General features: G+C 39.3%; 1 protein-coding gene across 6 annotated transcripts in view; it reads left to right on the forward strand.

The window, feature by feature from the left end:
* The window catches only part of pitx3 (paired-like homeodomain 3), a 50,883-nt gene extending 39,778 nt beyond the window's left edge, over positions 1-11,105 (forward strand). For all 6 annotated transcript variants that reach the window (XM_062058902.1, XM_062058901.1, XM_062058903.1 and 3 more), the window contains 2 exons: positions 6,144-6,349; positions 7,505-11,105. In XM_062058902.1, coding sequence (XP_061914886.1) covers positions 6,144-6,349; positions 7,505-8,074 — 776 coding nt within the window. In that variant the 3' untranslated portion in view covers positions 8,075-11,105. The remainder of the gene's footprint in view (positions 1-6,143; positions 6,350-7,504) is intronic.
* Positions 11,106-19,220: the final 8,115 nt, after the last annotated feature.

Here is a 19,220-nt window from a genome sequence, read left to right on the forward strand (position 1 = left end):
TAATCAAGTCATTTACAAAACGTGAACATGGTACGCTATAGGCTACTAGGAATTAGCAGCTACACAACAGCTTAGTACACAATAGCACACAAGCTGGACATACGTATGAAGTTTCCTTTATTTAACAATATTCCAGTTTAAAACCGCACATTTGTCAATATAAACATATATCAAATCATTATAGTTGCATATTACTTACCCATAAAGTCCGCAAAGCAGAAGCATATTCGAAATTAGCCAGTAACAAATGTGTCCACATCATTCAATTTACTGCGTCATGAGCTTAACTTCATGAATTATTTAAACCACTGAGTGTCACCAAAAAAATAATTCCATCCATCCATCCATCCATCCATCCATCCATCCATCCATCCATCCATCCATCCATCCATCCATCCATCCATCCATCCATCCATTTCTCTGTTTGACTAACTTTACTTGCTCAAAACTTTTCTAAAATTCCACACTACAAAATAATCAAAGTTCCAAGCCAATATTGTATCAGAGTTGTATTGAAACACCACTAGCAGTCTTGTACTTTTATTCCTGTGGTTGTCTTGCAAACTGGTAGGGTTGTTGCATTGGAGAAAAAACAGGATTGGCCTGATTTACTTAAGGTTTGCGTGTACTGATAGCATTAATAGCACACGCAAAGCTACTAAGCAAATCTACTAAATGTGCGCAAGTGGATTGCGTCTGTTAAGTGAGAAGAATAAGGCATGCATTCGATTTTGCGTCCCTGTCTTCAATGATTTGCAAAATATATCCTGATCATCAAAACAGCCACAATATGGGAGGAGAAAATGTAAATATACTTATTTAGCACACGCAATGTGATTAATCAACATGCCTTTTGGCGAGCGCTATTTTGCGTTTTATACAGCACGTGTCAGAAACTGACAGTTCTACAGGATCAGTGCTCGCGCTGCACAGACGATGTGCTTGTCAACATTTTGGACAGTCAGAAATAAAAAATATGAAACATATTGCCTATTCAGCAACATCATTTTATAATTTTATAGCAACAAGAGGACTTGAGGGGCTGATTAAAAACAATTCAATGGATGTGTTTTGGTGTTCTTTAGTATTTTTTTGATTAAGACATTTGTTTTTTTCACATAGATTATATATTATTAAAAATAATTTCTTATACAAAAAAACTTGTTGAAGTATGCATTTTTTTGCATCTTGTGTCATGATCCGTTGTCTGGATCATGTTCTGTTTATTTTGATATTTCTGTAAGTGGTGATTAGTTCTGTTTCAGCACCTTTGTTGCCATGGGTGCTGATTATTGTCACCGGACTCTGATTAGTGGTCGGGACGCTCATCTGCTCCTGGTCACCAGTGTTGGGACTAACGCATTACAAAGTAACGCGTTAACGTCGTTAACGTAATAACAGCGTTATTTTTGGCGGTAACTAGTAGTCTAACGCATTATTTTTTATAGTCAGTAACTCAGTTACCGTTACTACATGATGCGTTACTGCGTTATTTTACGTTATTTTTTATGTAGTATCGGCTAGAAACAGAGAAGATCTGAGTTTGTTTTATTGGAGAGCTGCAGTGTCGTCCTTCTGAATCTTCCTGTGTCACAAGGGGGAGAAGAGGCGCGCTGTGTGTGGGTGGGGGGAGGGGCGTGTCTGTGTTTACTAACAAGACATCATGGCGGAGCCGAAGTCAAGTTTCTTAACATGGAGATATTCTCACTACTTTTCTTTTGTTGAGCACAAAGAAAATAACATTTTAGTTAAATGTAATTTGTGTCTTGGATCAAAGATCCTATCTATCTACTGCCCAAAACAGTAATTCAAATCTGCTGAAACATCTACAAAAGCAACATGCTTTGACGAAGCTAGTAAAGAGAGACACACTTCACCTCCACCTCCACCACCACCTCAGCAACAGCGGCTGGATTTTAACGGAGGGACTGCTAGCCAGGACAACATTGATAGAGCCATTGCAGCATATGTGCTAGAAGACATGCAGGCTATTTCTACAGTGTAGTCACCGGCTTTCAGGCAGCTAACTAGCATGATACAGGCGTAGGCGGAAGCCCTCCTCAGCGGGTTTGACTCAAAGTACAGACAGCCTTGATCCCCCTCGCTGCCGCAGTTTGGTAACCCAATTCATCATGTTCCCAAGCTTTCCATGTTGTGGGCGGTTAGCCAGGACTCTAACCCGTCACAGCGCAATGACGCCACGCCACAGGTGCGCTTTAATGACCTCACAAGTTATTCGGTCTCTTTTTCCTTAACCTTGTCTGCCAGGCAGCCTTCACTTGAGGACATTAAGTCAAAGGCTGCTGACAATTGGGACATTTTTCAAAAGGCTATTACACCTAGCCAGTCCCTGCCTCCCAATAGGCAAGCTCCGATGCGCGCTTCAGTCGAGCTTGCCCAAGTAGCCTTGACACCTGCCCAGCCGCGTAATGCTCCAGCACCGCAATCTACCGGATACTCTCTAGAGAAGTACAGTGCGGCGTGGATGGAGGAGTGGTACCGGAAGGTGTTGATTGAGCTGGAAACGGAGGATCAGCTTCGTGCTTCGACGCCCACTTCCGCCAAGCCTGCTCCAGCTTCGGCACCCGTTCCAGCCGCTCCAGCCTCGCCACCAACAACCTCAGCGGGCCTACAGACGCCACCAGCAACCCCAGTGGGCCTGCTGCTCTAGCTCTGGACTCGCCGACAGCCCAGCCGCATGCTGCTCCAGCTCTGGACACACCATCTTCGTCTCCAGCGGGCCGTCCCCCGGCGCCGCCACTTATGTCTCCAGTGGGCCGTCCCACGGCGCCGCCATCTTCGTCTCCAGCGGGCTTCCCACGGCGCCGCTTCCTGCCTTGTCACCAGCAGGCCGTCCCACGGAGCCGCTTCCTGCCTCGTCTCCAGCGGGCCGTCCCACCGTGCCGCTTCCTGCCTCGTCTCTGGTTATGCAACCAGCTAGACCTTCAGCCCAGCGGTCTGCTTGCCTGGCGAAAGAGCATCAGCGCCGTCAGCAGCCATTACCAGGACTTTGGTGTGGACAACAATGGCTGCTGAGAGAATATTTTCGTCCACGTCAGCCCCCTCTGTGGCTATGTGTGTGGCCAATTCGCGGATGCCCTCCGCGCCATCAGCAGGGAAGCCCAGAACTCGGGTGTAACACTCGTTGGCTGCTGAGGTTCTGGTGCCGCTCGCGTCCGCCTCCTCATTGGCCACAAATATGGCCATTCCGTGGTCGCCCGCCTTTCCAGCCGTGGGGGCGGTCTGCTCGTTGCCACCATCTGACTCATCTCTGCTGGTTGCGAGGACATATGGCCAGGCGACCCACTGCCTCGTCCTCCCTCCACCATACCGTGACTTTGTACTTTTTAGTTTTTTGTTTTTCTGGGACGTCTTGAATCCCTCCACTAAGGGGGGGCGGGGGAGGGGGGGGGGGTCGGGACTCTCACCTGCTTCCGGTCACTAATCAGAGAGCTCAGAGAGTGTGCGTCACGCCACACTCTGTCTGGCAGCGTCCCTCGCTTTTTGCGACAGCTTGCGTTTTTGTTTTCTCCTATTTTGTCACTAGCTGTTGACCGTTCCTGAGTTAAGCTTTGCCGAAGTTTCCAGTGCCATTGTATTTTTTCCCTCGCCTATTGATTAATAAAGAAGCATCTTACCTGCACACTGCCTCCCTGCCGTCCTTTCTGCATCTTGGGGATACGACCACCGCAACCATGCGGCCAAGACTTAACATCTTGAGCGAAGTAAGTGAAGCTTTTCGAGTCTCTCCAATGAGCGCATCTACAGTATAGTGCTAAAAAAGATTAAATGAAAACTGGTTTTATTGATGCACTGCACGACTGCTTCTAAATGCATGCGTGAAAACAGCAAAACGCTACAAGAATGTGCAGTAAATGAGTGCACATGAATCCAATCTTCCTTCTGCATAAAAGAGCCATAAGAATCATTACTGGAAATGCAAACAGGGAATTCACAAATCCAATTATCAAACAGTTAACCCTTTTAAAATTTTATGAATTGGTAGAATACAATATCGTGAAAATTACGTACAAAGCACATACACAAATTCTTCCAAACAACATTCAAAACAGATTTGTTTAAAAAAAAAAAAAGGAATTATAATCTAAAAGGAACTAAGATCTTTACTAAACCGAGATTTAGAACAGGGATAAAGGAAATAAGTATTTCAATTAAAAGTGTTAGTTTATTTAACAATCTTGACAGTGAAATAAAACAATTTAAGTCTCCTACAGTATTAAAAACTGTTTTAAAAATCATGATTTACTCAAGATATGACTTGGAGTAAATTATTGTTTCTATGTTTAGTTATTTTGTTGTATGTTATGAAATATGTATGTTATGAATATATATCTATGTATATATCTTATCTTCTGAATTGAACAACTGTATGTATAGGGGACATATATAAGTTGTCCCTCTTTCTGCTCCTTTTCATTCATTATTTATTTAAATGTTATGTGGATTGTTGTTTGTTTTACCTAAAATGATACCCCGTACACCATACGCAAAATCCTAATTTAAATAAGGCGGCCTGCACCACTTTTCAATTGCACACGCAGTCTTAGTAAATTGCACACAACACGCCCACTAATAGTACATGCTATTTTATAGATTGCGCTTGCTGTTTACTGTGTGGTGCTTCTATCTTAGTAAATCAGGCCCAAAGTGTCAATCATGACCACTATGCTGCTTCGTTATCACTGTCCATTTCATAGTAGCAGATACTTTCACATGTGACAAGATATCTTTATGAACCGAACTTCCTCCCACTCCTTTTGGATGGTTAATCACTTTAGCAAAATGTGTGCTTTTGAAGTTTTGACATGTTTCTGATAAATACATTGAATTGAATTGAACTTGCAGCCAATGTTGATTTCTGCACTTTCTCAACATTTTGCCATGTCTGATTTCACTTTCACTTTTCTTTTTTTGACGCACTGCCATCAGAACTCTGCTGCAAGTGGGTCTTGTCATGAGACCCACTTTCAGGGCTTAGGTCTAGCATTGTCATTCGGTGTGCACTTTCATTTGTCCATTTTTGCTGGCTGTTTGCTCCTGCTTGTTGCTGCCTTTCCCCGCATTTACGGCATGGGCTGACGGTCACATGGTTAAAGAAAACTGCACTTTTTGGGGATTTTTTTCCCACAATCCTTATTTTAATATGAGACAAGAAAACACACGTGTAGGCAATATACACAAACCTTTAGTATAGTTTGAAGAGTGTAAATGATTATCTCATCTGTAGTAAAATGTATTAATAATAATAATGGATTAGATTTTATATTGCGCTTTTCTATTGTTAGATACTCAAAGCGCTCACAGAGAAGTGGGAACCTATCATTCATTCACACCTGGTGGTGGTAAGCTAAATTGTTAGCCACAGCTGCTCTGGGGTAGACTGACGGAAGCGAGGCTGCCAGTTTGCGCCTACGGCCCCTCCGACCACCACCTATCATTCATTCATCATTCATTCACCAGTGTGAGCGGCACCGGGGGAAAGGGTGAAGTGTCCTGCCCAAGGACACAATGGCAGTGATTTGGATGTCAAGAGGTGGGGAGCAAACCTGCAACCCTCAGGTTTCTGGCACGACCGCTCTACCCACTACGCCATACCGCCCCCAAGTATTAGTATTGATTATTAATAATACCAGTTTGTAGATCTGTTCCCCATCTCTACTGAACAATGGTAACACACTTCTTTCATCTTATCCACTTGTATTTGTTTACAAGTTTCTCCAGCAAGGCCACGTGTTCTTTTACTACCAGGGGACTTTACCAGGAGGGTTCAAGCTCTGGATTCTCCTTGACACTATCTTTTGCAATGACTCCCGCTAGCCAAAGATTGTATATGTGTTTGACACCATAAATACTGAATTGAAGGTTCCGTACAAAAAAATCAGGTTACAAATGAATGTACTGTGACACCACTAATGTTGCATCTTTTAAAACTATGTTTTTCAAAGTGTGGTTTGTGGACTACATTTTACTGACAATTGATTAAAAACAAAAGAAAACACAAACATGACATAGTGCAAGTTTTCAAATAGAATTAATTTGTGACTATGAAGCCATGTTTGTGATAATAATATACCTGCATATAATAAGTCATGTTGGGCCAACTGTCATCTATGCGGCTGCAGACACTGAGAAATCCCAGCAGAACCAGTTGGACGAATCCGGCGCCGACGACGGCTCACTCAAGAAGAAGCAGCGACGACAGAGAACTCACTTCACCAGCCAGCAGCTCCAGGAGCTGGAGGCCACCTTTCAGAGGAACCGCTACCCCGACATGAGCACCAGGGAGGAGATTGCAGTATGGACCAACCTCACAGAAGCACGCGTCAGGGTAGGTCCTTTTAAGTAAAGCCAAGTCCTGATTACGCAGATCACATGCTGTGCATAGGGCCCTGCAATCTGTGGGGGACCCCGTTTTGTGTGAACTAAAATGTAGTAAATTGTAAATTAATTAGAGACAGGACACTTCATATAACATTTTAGTGCAAACTTATTCCTAGCCCCTTTTTGCTCCTTCACTGATAAGCTAGAGATACATAATAAGTGTCATTAATTGAACAACATTGCAGTCTAAAACATTTGTCAATATAAAAAAGTATCAAATAATTAGTTTTTTTTATTACTTACAGTATACAAAGTCTCCAAGGAAGAAGAGCATTAGAAAGTATCCAGTAACTAACGTGTTTGCATCATTCAACTTACTGTGTCATGATCTTGACTTAATGATTTACTGTGATCACTAGGTGTTATTAAAAAAACAAAAACAATCGCCACTCCACTACAACTTAAAGACGGCATAAGTCAATTACAAATTGTTAATAATCAATAGGTCAGTGTTTTTCATGTACACCATTGTTCTCTGTTTGACTATTTTCACTTGATCAATCCTTTTTTAACACTCCACATTGCAAAGTAATATTATTTATTATTAAGTAATAGTATTTATCATTTATAAGTATGTATTTTCGGATCTATATCGCTATCGGCCATTACTAAAAGCTTCAATATCGGTATTGGATTAGTAGTGAATCCCCTATCCTTTTTAAAGTTAATTTAAACTATGATGGCAAATAATTTACTGTGATTAGTCATGATTAATCAACATTCTAATATGTGACTAATATGATTCAAACAGTGGTTTGACAGCAATAATGGAAAAAAGCGCACTTTGCAAAAACTTAATGATTGAAGTGAATTACAAATTCAAACACTGACAGCAGCACAAAGTATTGCATTATTGGGCAATAACCAATACTACTGTACTAATTAATCCCACTAGCGCCGCAAAGACTGTTATTAGCCTTTGGATCGAGTGCAATTTGTATTTTCATTGCATATTTCATTATTCACATCATGTCATCATGTAGATTAAAAAAACTATACTAATTGGTGCTCAATCTTAATGAATCCACAGCAATCCTGTTATTGAAAAGGTGAATGGTTTGACAGCACTACTTTTAGTTAATGAGTCATTTCACTTCTACAGGTGTGGTTCAAGAACCGGCGAGCCAAGTGGAGAAAACGGGAGAGGAACCAGCAGGCTGAGTTGTGTAAAAGTGGTCTTGGCGCGCAGTTTAACGGACTGATGCAGCCCTACGATGACATGTACGCAGGATATTCTTACAACAACTGGGCCACCAAGAGCCTGGCGAGCAGCCCACTCTCCACTAAGAGCTTCCCATTCTTTAACTCCATGAACGTAGGCCCCTTGTCGTCCCAGCCCATGTTCTCCCCCCCTAGCTCAATCCCAGCTATGAACATGGCCTCCACCATGGTGCCCTCGGCCGTGGCCGGAGTTCCCACCACGGGCCTCAACAACCTGGGCAGCCTCAACAATCTCAATGGCCCGACGTCACTCAACTCGGCGGCGGTGACGGCAGCCAACTGCCCGTATGCCAGCACGGCCAGCCCTTACATGTACAGAGACACCTGCAACTCCAGTCTGGCTAGTCTGCGACTGAAGGCCAAGCAGCACGCCAACTTCGCTTATCCCACTGTGCAGAATCCTGTGTCCAACCTGAGCCCCTGCCAGTACGCTGTAGACCGGCCGGTATGAAGAGTATCAAGTCCACTAGCTCCTCCATGGACCACCCTGCCGCCAAGGAACACTCGCTTTGTTTTTGCGGCCAACTTTGGAAGGATCTCTAAAAAAACAAAAACCTTCATCTTTCTTAACTGCATGGTTAGAGTAAAAGTAGAAAGGAAGAGGAACTGAGACAGGAATGCTTCAGCGTAACCTGTGATTGTCTCTAATGTAAATAACACTTTTTTTCTATGTGACTAATTATGCGATGAAAACATAGTACAGGACATGTCCAAACCAATGTGGATATTTTCAAAAACAAACATTTTCACTGTTCCTATTCTATTATTGCAATAGATGTAATGCGGGGGAAAAAGGTGCTGTTAAGTCATTAATTATGTAGCAGCACAGTAGCAAAACAAGAAGCTAGCTAATTGGCTAGCGTAAACTCACCATGGAAAGATGGGTACAAATTAGGAAAAATAAATACAGGAACTAGAAAAAACTTCCAGGAGTGTATAAGAAAATTTCATGATAATTATCGAGCGGTTATGAGGAGTTATGACGTCAATAGGGCTGTCTTCAAATAGTCAAATATTCGCAGATTCTATTTAGAGGAGTACGATTACGACTATTCAGAGGAGTACGATTCGACTATCAACCTTGCAGTCAAATCGTCTAACGGTAACCTCCTTCTACTCTCTGTTGGAAGGAGGCAGGAAAAAGTAATGATCCTTTAAACATTGTTACGACTTTTACTTCCTCTGTGTAGGCAAGTTTGATGTCTTTCACAGGGCTAAGGACCTCACTTAACTATCCAATTTCTACCATGTTAATTTGTTTATCAGAGTGTTTAGCCTTCTTTTGAGGTGGAATAAGTAGCAAATGAGATGGCTGTTTTGTTCACTTTTATTAAAAAGACTGTATTTATTTTATAAGTTAAATGATTAACTTTGGAAGAATCACCTCATAGCGACTAGATCTACATCAGTCAGAGTTGTGTATAAAGAGACTATGGCCAACTTTCGGTTTCAGGCGATCTTCTCAATGATTGGTCAAAAGGCACTCACGTGACTTCAGAGCGCTATGACTACTACCAACTTTGAGCTGATGCTATGTTTGCGGCGCTTCCTCGTTAGTTTTTCGGCGTGTATAAATGCCCTGCTGGCTGCTCCACCCGCCAGAATTGTGGAAGGATTTTACATCGCTTTCCCCACAAGCCAGAAAGAAGACAAGTATAGGAAGTGAAGGTTCGGCATCAACATTGGAGATCCACCAATTACAAGACATGTCTGTTTTGTTCAGAAGAGAACACACAGAAGCAAATACAAATAATAAAAAAAGAAATGAACAAATTAAAGAGATGGTTTGACAAAAACAGACAATATTTGAAATTCAGTAAAACTACAATAATGCAATTCGGTAACAGTATACAAGAAAGTCAAACACCGACACAAATAGGCATTGAAAGAGTAGAATAAACCGCATTTTGGGTGTAATAATAGATAAGAAAATGAACGGAAATCTCATAAAAAATATCCAACATAAAGTGGCCAAAATAATGTCAATATTGACCAATTGACTTCATATTCTTTCTCTACTGCTTGCCAGTGTTTCCATATGTGAGTTGTGCAGAAATATAGGAAAATAACTACAAAAGTATACTTATTCACTCAAGATGTTACCAAAAAGTAAGCTTGGTTAGAACACTACATAAAAGAGATACATGCAGTCATTACAAATACATCGGAGTCAGCCACCACAGTTGGCATACTTCACACAGAAGTCACAATTTCTCCGGGATTGTTGGTCCAAAGCCAATAAAGATTTTGGCAAAATTAGGTTATTTCTTTGGTCATTCTGTGTATTTTTTTGTTTTTACATTTATTGCGCTGTCGGGTGCGTGTTCGAGTATCTGCGAGTCACACAATGCTTCAGGAACGTAGCAGCATCCACCCATCAATCCATTTACTACAGCTTGTCCAGCAAAGTGTGTCAAATACGACCGCAGAATTATAATTTCACGAAATAAAAGCATGTTTTAATGTAAGTTTATGAGCTGGAGTATGTTTAAAACTATGTATAGACGTATTTTTTTGTTTATTTCGTCAGAAAAACTAAAGTCAAAATGACAGCAATTGCACATTCTTGGGGGTTGGCTGGCGCCTGTTGTTTAGTTGGCCATGCTCTCTTTATACACGACTCCAACATCAATGTGACCTTACTGAAACCTATTGACCAGTCAGTTTACAGTACTACATAATATTATAATCTATTTTTCTCTTACTTTATTTTCCCTCCACGCCGTAGATTTGACTGATTGTCGACTGTGCAAAATCTAACGAATCGGACTCTACAACGACAATCCTCGCCCTAGATGTCACACAGACAAATCATATAACATAAAATCTAAGATCCAAAAAAACAATATATTGAATCAAATACAATTTCCAATGAGGTGAGATTACCTGTAATGTGCTGTAGGTGGGCTAGGGTGATCAAATCAAGCACTCCTTTTCTTTTCCTTTACAAGCCTGTCTCCTGAATTCATTGTAAACAAAGATGGCGCCGATCATGTGGAGCATCTTCACTATTTTAGAGAAAGACATTTTGTGTGCTGTTTTCACTGACCAACGTAAATAAACAGGCAATATAGAAGAAGACAAACTAGAGGAGGGAATGATGATTTTAGGAGTATTTTTGAACACAAAATCCCAAACTAATAAAAAAAAGTGGGACAATATGATGTAGGCGAGTATGTTCTCAACAAAGTAACTACAATGCTTTTTATTAGCTACCTAATTGGTTATTTTCTGTACCACGTGACTATTCACAGAGCGATGACTCGGGAGGATTTCTATATAGACATGAAGAGTTTATGTTAATTATCTATAGTTGTTGGCCGGAACTTTTTTTTGTAGCCAATTATCGGAATAAATTCCCTCTTATCAGACCTCAAACGACAAGACAATATCATATGACAATATTATAATACAGCTAAGCTACAAATATGTGTGTGTGTGTATATATATATATATATATATATATATATATATATATATATATATATATATATATATATATATATATATATACATATATATATACAGTATATATATATATATATATATATATATATATATATATATATATATATATATATATATATATATATATATATATATATATATATATATGGGGCAGCACGGGGGTTCAGGGGTTAGTGCGTGTGCCTCACAATAAGAAGGTCCTGGGTTTGATCCCTGGGCTCGGGGTCTTTCTGTGTGGAGTTTGCATGTTCTCCCCGTGACTTTGACTTCCTCCCACCTCCAAAGTCATGCACCTGGGGTTAGGTTGATTGGCAACACTGAGTTGGCCCAAGTGAATGTTGTCTGTCCATCTGTGTTGGCCTTGCAATGAGGTGGCGACTTGTTGAGGATGTAACTCACCTTCTGCCTGAATGCAGCTGAGATAGGCTCTAGCCACCCCCGCGACTCCGAGAGGGACAAGCAGTAGAAAATGGATGGATGGATGGAATATTATAATAGAATCTTATAAGACAGTATTTGAACACAATGTTATAAGACAATCTTATACGGCAATCTTACAATACAGTATTATAAGATGCTTTTATTGTTGGAAGTTGGAAAGTCGGGTCAAAAACATCCCGATGGTTCTTATGTGTGTACCCAGCTTAAGTGTGTTCATCAATATAATGATATATTTCATTTACATTACCTTAAAAATCAGTGTTCATATACATGGCCTAGCAAACCACAAGAAAAATGGTGTGTGTTATTAGTCTACCACCGCATGAAATAAAGCTGACACCGAATAATTTTATAACTGGTGTTTCTTTGCTGAATAAGGTGAAATGATGTCGTGAAGATTGTTCGAAAACAAACACTGAAACAGCAGTTAGTGAAAACTTTCCAAAAGCTTTTAAGTAGAGAAACGAAGGTTTGCGTGGGGTTGAAAGGATAAAATCTTTGTCCTTTTTTTGTTGTTGCATAATATCCAAGTTGGCGTGGACATGACAAAGCAGAAAAGTTGTTAGGAAGCAGGAGCAGACAACCTTTGGGAAATTAATACTTTGTTGTGAAAGCCTATCCCCCAAGAAGGTCAAAGGTTAAAGGCCAATTTAGACAAGCAGGAGGAGGGCAGCACCAGATTACAAAAATATTGAGTTTGCCTGAAGAATTTAGTCAAGAAGAATAGATCCAAGTTGAAAAAAGCCATGACGTGAATAGACTTGTGTGTGACTGTAAAATATATGTAAAATATATGTAGGAGTGCGGTTTTATTTCTTCATCTTGCCTGCTTTGTCTCATTAAATAAAATATTCGAAGACCAGCTTTACTAGACATTTTTTCTTAGAAAAAAATAAACACTGTGAATTGCTGTTATTGAATTAAAAGAGCTTTAACGCATTTTATGTTCCCTTGTGTCTCGCAGCATTATTTGATGTTTTCCCCGACAGGGACAAACGGTAGAAAATGGATGGATGCATTTAAAGTCTACGGTTTTATAAGCCCCTCACACACAATCACGCACATGCATTAACACTTCCTATGCTCTTAAAACAATTTGTCCTACATCATTTACCATGAACACTATAATGATTACTTAAATGTACTCAGTGCACTTTGAAATCAAAGTATTTAATGGTACTGGTTGAAAATCAATGTATTGATCTATGTAAAATCAATGTACTCAATTCTACTTTTAAATTGATGTACTCAATGATACTTCAAAATCAATGTGTTAAAAGTTCAACAGTGTCACTGAATAACTCCACAATGAAGAAGGTTTCAGGAGATCACCGAAGACTTTAAAAAAACTGGCCAGGTAGCGATGTGTATTTGACATCATACACAATGTCAAATGCAAAGTAAATATAAAAACATATACATATATATATATATATATATATATATATATATATATATATATATATATATATATATATATATATATATATATATATATATATATATATACATATATATATATATATATATATATATATATATATATATATATATATATGTATATATACACATATATATACACTTACATACATACATACATACATACATACATACATACATACATATACACACACACACACACACACACACACACACACACACACACACACACACACACACACACACACACACACACACACACACACACACACACACACACACACACACACACACACACACACACACATGTTGCTTGAGCAAGAGATGAATTGATAACATCATAGAAAGAGCTGTAGATGCAAAGTACTAAAACATGGATGTCCAAACTTTTTCCAGTGAGGGCCGCTAGAGAAAAATTTAAGTATGTTTAGCTACTTTAATACAGTACATTTAGTCATTATAGATATTAACGCAATACAATGTACGTCAATTAATATATGTTAACTATCAGAACAACACATTCATATATTATTATTATAGCTATTGTTAAAGTTCAAGAGGGGTTCTCTTGACTAAACACTTGTATGAAACTTCAAACTGCATACAAGTCTTTAAATTGTAAAAATATACCAGACAAAATCACATTTATGACCAATTTTGTTCACCATGATTTTGTCATTGAGTCTTGTTGAGAGAGTAAGTCAACCACTTTCAAAGTAAAAGTAGACAGTACATGAAACCTGCACCTTTTCCTGTTAGTGACACAAGAAATCAATCAATCCAAGTATGAACAACCACTTGGATGCTGAGGGAGAGGTGGAAAAGGTGAGCCAACAGGGCCATCAAGTGGCTAAAGGATGCAATGGCGCAAATTAGTTCCCTGTAGATTAGGGGTGGGCAATTAATTTTTACGGGGGCCGCATGAGCAACCCAAGCACTGCTGGAGGGCCACATCGACAATATTTCAATAACATTTTGCTCAATATCATTTTTTATGTACCTTAAGATAAATAATAATAATAATAATTAATAATAATAATAATAATTTCATTTAACCTAACTTAAGTCATTACAAAAGCTACGGAGCCCCTAAAGGGACATGGGAATTTTTTTTTTTTTAGAAAAAGTTTCTCGTGGCCACGAGAAACTTTTTCTAAAAAAAAAAAAAAAAAAAGCAGATTGCTTTTGATGGTTTTATTTTTAACACTGCCTTTCACAACACTTCCTGATGTACAAACCCTGTTTCCATATGAGTTGGGAAATTGTGTTAGATGTAAATATAAACGGAATACAATTATTTGCAAATCATTTTCAACCCATATTCAGTTGAATATGCTACAAAGAGAACATATTTGATGTTCAAACTCATAAACTTTATTTTTTTTTTTGCAAATAATAATTAACTTAGAATTTAATGGCTGCAACACGTGCCAAAGTAGTTGGGAAAGGTGGCAATAAATACTGATAAAGTTGAGGAATGCTCATCAAACACTTATTTGGAACATCCCACAGGTGAACAGACAAATTGAGAACAGGTGGGCAAAAATGTCAATTTCTGCACAGGGTTAATTTCTGTCACTTTATCATATTTGGACAACCATCTGTTGTCACACCTGCCAGCTTGTCCCATTTCAGTCCTAACATGTCCAAACACGCATTTACCTCTGTGAACAAGTCATTACCTGTGGTTGTCCCTTTTAATTGACTGCACGGCTGCCAGCTCCTCCGTGATTTGAAAGTCTGCAGTTATCCTGTGGTGGATTGTCTGAAGCTTAAGCAGGCAACAAAAGTAGTTTAGTACAACAAATTTATTTACCCATTATCAGAAGTGCAGGTTGAATTGAGTTGTCCGTGCAAGCAGACACAATGTACTCCGGAGCACACAAGACACACACAAGCCAAACTCACTCTCGAGTCCCGGTCTTCTGCCATTTTTTATATGTCTCTTGTGCGTCACTGTTTTTTATCCCATGCGTCACTATTTTTATCTCGTGCGTCATGATTGTTTTGTTTTGGTTTGTCTGTTCCAAAACAACCTCGTATCTCTTAGTCATATTTGGAAAATCTAAACATTCTGTAGACAGGTTGGCATATCTCCATATTCACTTTTGTCCCACAACTGGTCCATTCAATGGCACAAAATAGAAGAGAATTGAAAATGAGCAGACATTCTTAATAGACAAGAAATATAGGTCAAAAGGTCAGAAATTCTACGACATACCCTCCTTCCAGGGTCCTAAGACCCTGGACCAAAACAATTTCTGATGTAGACCACAAACTTAAATCTCTACCACAGATAGAGGCAAAAACCTCAATGTTTTTATAAGAGGCAAAAATTCCGTCTATGACCCTCCTTCAGAGCGATCGCTGTTACCAGCCTGCAGTAAAACCATCTCACAGAACACAATTAGTGGCCTACCCTTTGATTTAGTAAAGTAAAGAAATATAGGTCAAAAGGTCAGAAATTCTACGACAATCCCACGTAAGAAGATGAGCAGCTGGGCGGTGTCACGTACATCACAGCTCTCATCCAAAGCCAGCGAAAAACAGTCAAAGTCAGCCGTTCTGTTCTTCAGCTGAAGCTCCAAGTTTCCAGCGATGGTCTCAACCCGCCTCGTTACAGTGCGTCGGGAGAGTGACACGTTCTCAAATGTCAGCTCAACAGAGTCCAATAAGCACTCCTTAATAAACTCTCTGTCAGAAAACGCCTTACTTTTTCTGGCGATTTTGTGAGAAATGACGAAACTTGTCCTGACGGCTGCATCTCTCGGGGTGTGAAATTTGGCAAAAAGTATTTGTTGGGTTTGCCGTTTTACCATCAACGCATTAGCCTCCCTTGCGCGCTCTTCATCGGACAGATTCCGGTATTTTTCCTCGTGCTTCGTCGTGTAGTGGCGATTCAAATTATATTCTTTAAACACAGCAACCTGTGTACCACAAATTAAGCACACGGCTTTACCTTTAATTTCTGTAAAGAAATACTTGGCAGTCCATGTCTTGTTGAAAACACGCCATTCGTCATCAACTTTTCTTTTTTTAGCGTGAGCTGACATCTCGGGAGTAACCGGGCATCACTTGTCGCTGTGCACCTTCACTCACAGGTTACACACGGACATACGTCCATAAATAACACTTTTCAAAATAAAAGCAGCACAGTTGTATTGCACGCATGACATAAATGTTTTTTTAAATTTATTTTGTAATTTGTGATTGCCGCTGTTCACATTCACTCATTAATCACACACGCGCATACGTCCACACGGAAGTAATATAAATAACGCTTTTCAAAACAAAAGCAGCACCGTTGAATTGCACACTCGACATATATACTTTTTAAAATGTATTTTGTAATTTATGATTGGCCTCACGCGGACCGGACAGGGATGCACAAAGGGCTGGATGTGGCCCGCGGGCCGCCGAATGCCCAGGTCTGCTGTAGATGTTTAAGGATGTTATTTTTTTCATCTTTCCCGATAACGTTTTTTGAATGTACACATTATTTGTCTGAGGTATTGATGTAACGATTTCAGTCACTTCCTGTCAATGGGAGAGGACGCAAAGAAAAAGGCTCCGCTTTTGCTCCCGGGTTTTTGATAAGTTTGAATAATTTTGACCACTGATTTGTGATCACAGCCACAGGAGAGTTACCTGGCATCTTCAAAATGATTTTGGTCCATTGAGAGGCACTGATACGCTGAAATAAGGCGAGTTGGAAGAGGCGTTAGCCTTAAGCCAACCGCCCCTTACCACAATTCTAAACGGTTGCCTAGCAACCGTAAACTAAGGCGAGTTGTAGCTGTTTTAAAGTGCTTCCGACGAAGCAGAGTGATATAAGTTAAGCTGACACCTCAAGTTTATCTCTGAACGACGCAAGGTGCGAAATCGTTGAAATAAACAAGTTAAAAGTGCCGCAAGTCGCTAAAAGAAGCAACTGCCGTCAGAGAGCTGATACACGAGACAGTGACGTCAGGGACCTGCCGCCATGTCAAAATCTAAAAGGAAAACTCAAATCCCGAAACTTTTGGTGTCATCTGAATCAAATTCTCCGGACACAGGACACAAGGGGCAGCAAGATTTGATATTGTACACAGGACATGATGGGAATCACGACGTGATGCTAATGTAACATTTGATTTGGTATGTTATTCTTATTTATGTATGGATAAACTGACCATATTCTGAAATCCCCAAAAGAGGACACATATATGCGTGCCAAGGCTGGGACTAGGTGAAAATTTGCCAATGATACTCGAACTTGCTTTATAAATAATATATTTACTAAATAAAGCATTTTTCTCCTCTGTTGACAGCAGTGTTGGCGCTAGGAATTTTCAAAATGGGGTCCCACAGTAAATTTTTCGGGTCCCACTTTTTTGTAAGCGTTTGAAAAAAAATTATAAACGTATGCATTATCCTGTTATATCTCACATTCTATATTGTGTTTTGGAAAAAGGTTGTGATAAACGTTCCTTAAATTCATTAAAAAAAATAATTAAAAAAAAGAAAACAAATTTGTATACATATGTAAATGTATTCAGTTATAAACATTCATTCACTTTCTTCTTTCCTTCATGGATCTAAACTTTACCGCTGCTGGTAGTTTTTTCTATGTTTTTATTTAATAAGTTGTAGGTGTATTTATTTCAGTATAAAAGTGTAAAAAGTGTTTTGCTTCGGTCATGAAATGATGATAATGGTGTGCCAGGGCAAACATACATTTTATATTTAACACTTAAATCTCTGTAGTCTACATCAACTTCAGATCTATCCCTCATTTCAAAATGTTTAAATTTTTTTTATGTTGTTTTTTTTGTCAAACAAAACTATGTTTTTAATGGCAAACACACAAAATATGCAAAATCTTCCACCAAAATCGGAACCTTGGATAGGTCAATAATTCATAATAACATTGATTTTGATTCAATATTATGTTTTGAGCAATGACAGTTTGAAAGAAAAAAAACAGCTTTGTTTTATTAGTCTACATTGCAACTTTTTCTAAATTACATTGAAAGAAAAAAAACAGCTTTGTTTTATTAGTCAACATTGCAACTTTTTCTAAATGACATTTCACCTTTAAGCTTTTTTATTTCACTTTTGTTATGTTTTTGTTTATTTTAATAGTATTTTTGGAATGTGCCGTGGGCCTTTGAAACATTAGCTGTGGGCCGCAAATGGCCTCCGGGGCACACTTTTGACACCCCTGCTATAGATAATAAAAAATTAAATCTGATAAATCTATCGATAAAAAGCAGAGCCTGGCAACGCATGCGCGTTTACCATAACTCTCTCGCTCTCTCTGTCTCTGCCCCTCCCTCACGAATGCTGCTGCGTGCGCACATCTTCACAAGTTGTTTTGTTTTCAACCCCTTCTTAACCCTGAACGTACATTGAAAATACACGCAACCCTAACTCAAAATGCCCGACATTTGAGGCATTTAAGAAACTCCGCCTTGATAGCCCGGACAGCCCCGCCAAAGAGGACATGTCCGGGGAAAAGAGGATGTATGGTCAGTCTATGTATGGAAAATAATTTGTTAGGCAGGAATTCTTATTTATATATTGAGTAACATTAATTTTATTTTCAAGTAACACATATGTTGTATTGTAATTTATTTTATACGGTCCCGCATTTTGTTCCTATCTATTGTTTCCTTGGGCCCGAATAGGGAACGAACGAGATAGAGAGAAAAAAGAAAGAGAGAGTGGGAGAGAGAAGAGGTGGCTGTGCTGGTGTGTAAAATAAAGTGGAGTCACGTGTGTCCTGCCTTTGTGGTACTTTTGCAAGGAAGACAACAAAACTATCTTCTTAACAACTCAACTGTAACCCGCCTTTTAATCCACAGCCGTCGAAGTTGGTGAGACCAAAATATAAGGGTTACACTAAAAGAAATAGTCCATGACATAGAAAGAGCAAGCATAGAACACAAAGTAGATCTGAAAAGAGCAATAAGAGAACTTAAAGAAGATTACAAGGCATACCTGGAAAGAGCAATAAGATAACTTAAAGAAGATCAGAGACAAGCAACAGTAGAATACAAAAAATATCTGAGAAGTCTGCAGGAAAATATATGAAGTCTGCAAAGTCAGAATAACAACATAAGAAAGTACTTCCAGAAAATGCGCCAAGAAATGAGGACTCTTCAAGAAGAAGTTATTGCAGTGAAATGAGACAACAACATGCTGAGGAATACCATAGATGAAATGGATCAGGATAAACGAATTAATGATATCATTGTGACAGAGCA

The sequence above is a fragment of the Entelurus aequoreus genome, linkage group LG09 (genome assembly GCF_033978785.1).
Source record: "Entelurus aequoreus isolate RoL-2023_Sb linkage group LG09, RoL_Eaeq_v1.1, whole genome shotgun sequence".
Taxonomy (NCBI): domain Eukaryota; kingdom Metazoa; phylum Chordata; class Actinopteri; order Syngnathiformes; family Syngnathidae; genus Entelurus; species Entelurus aequoreus.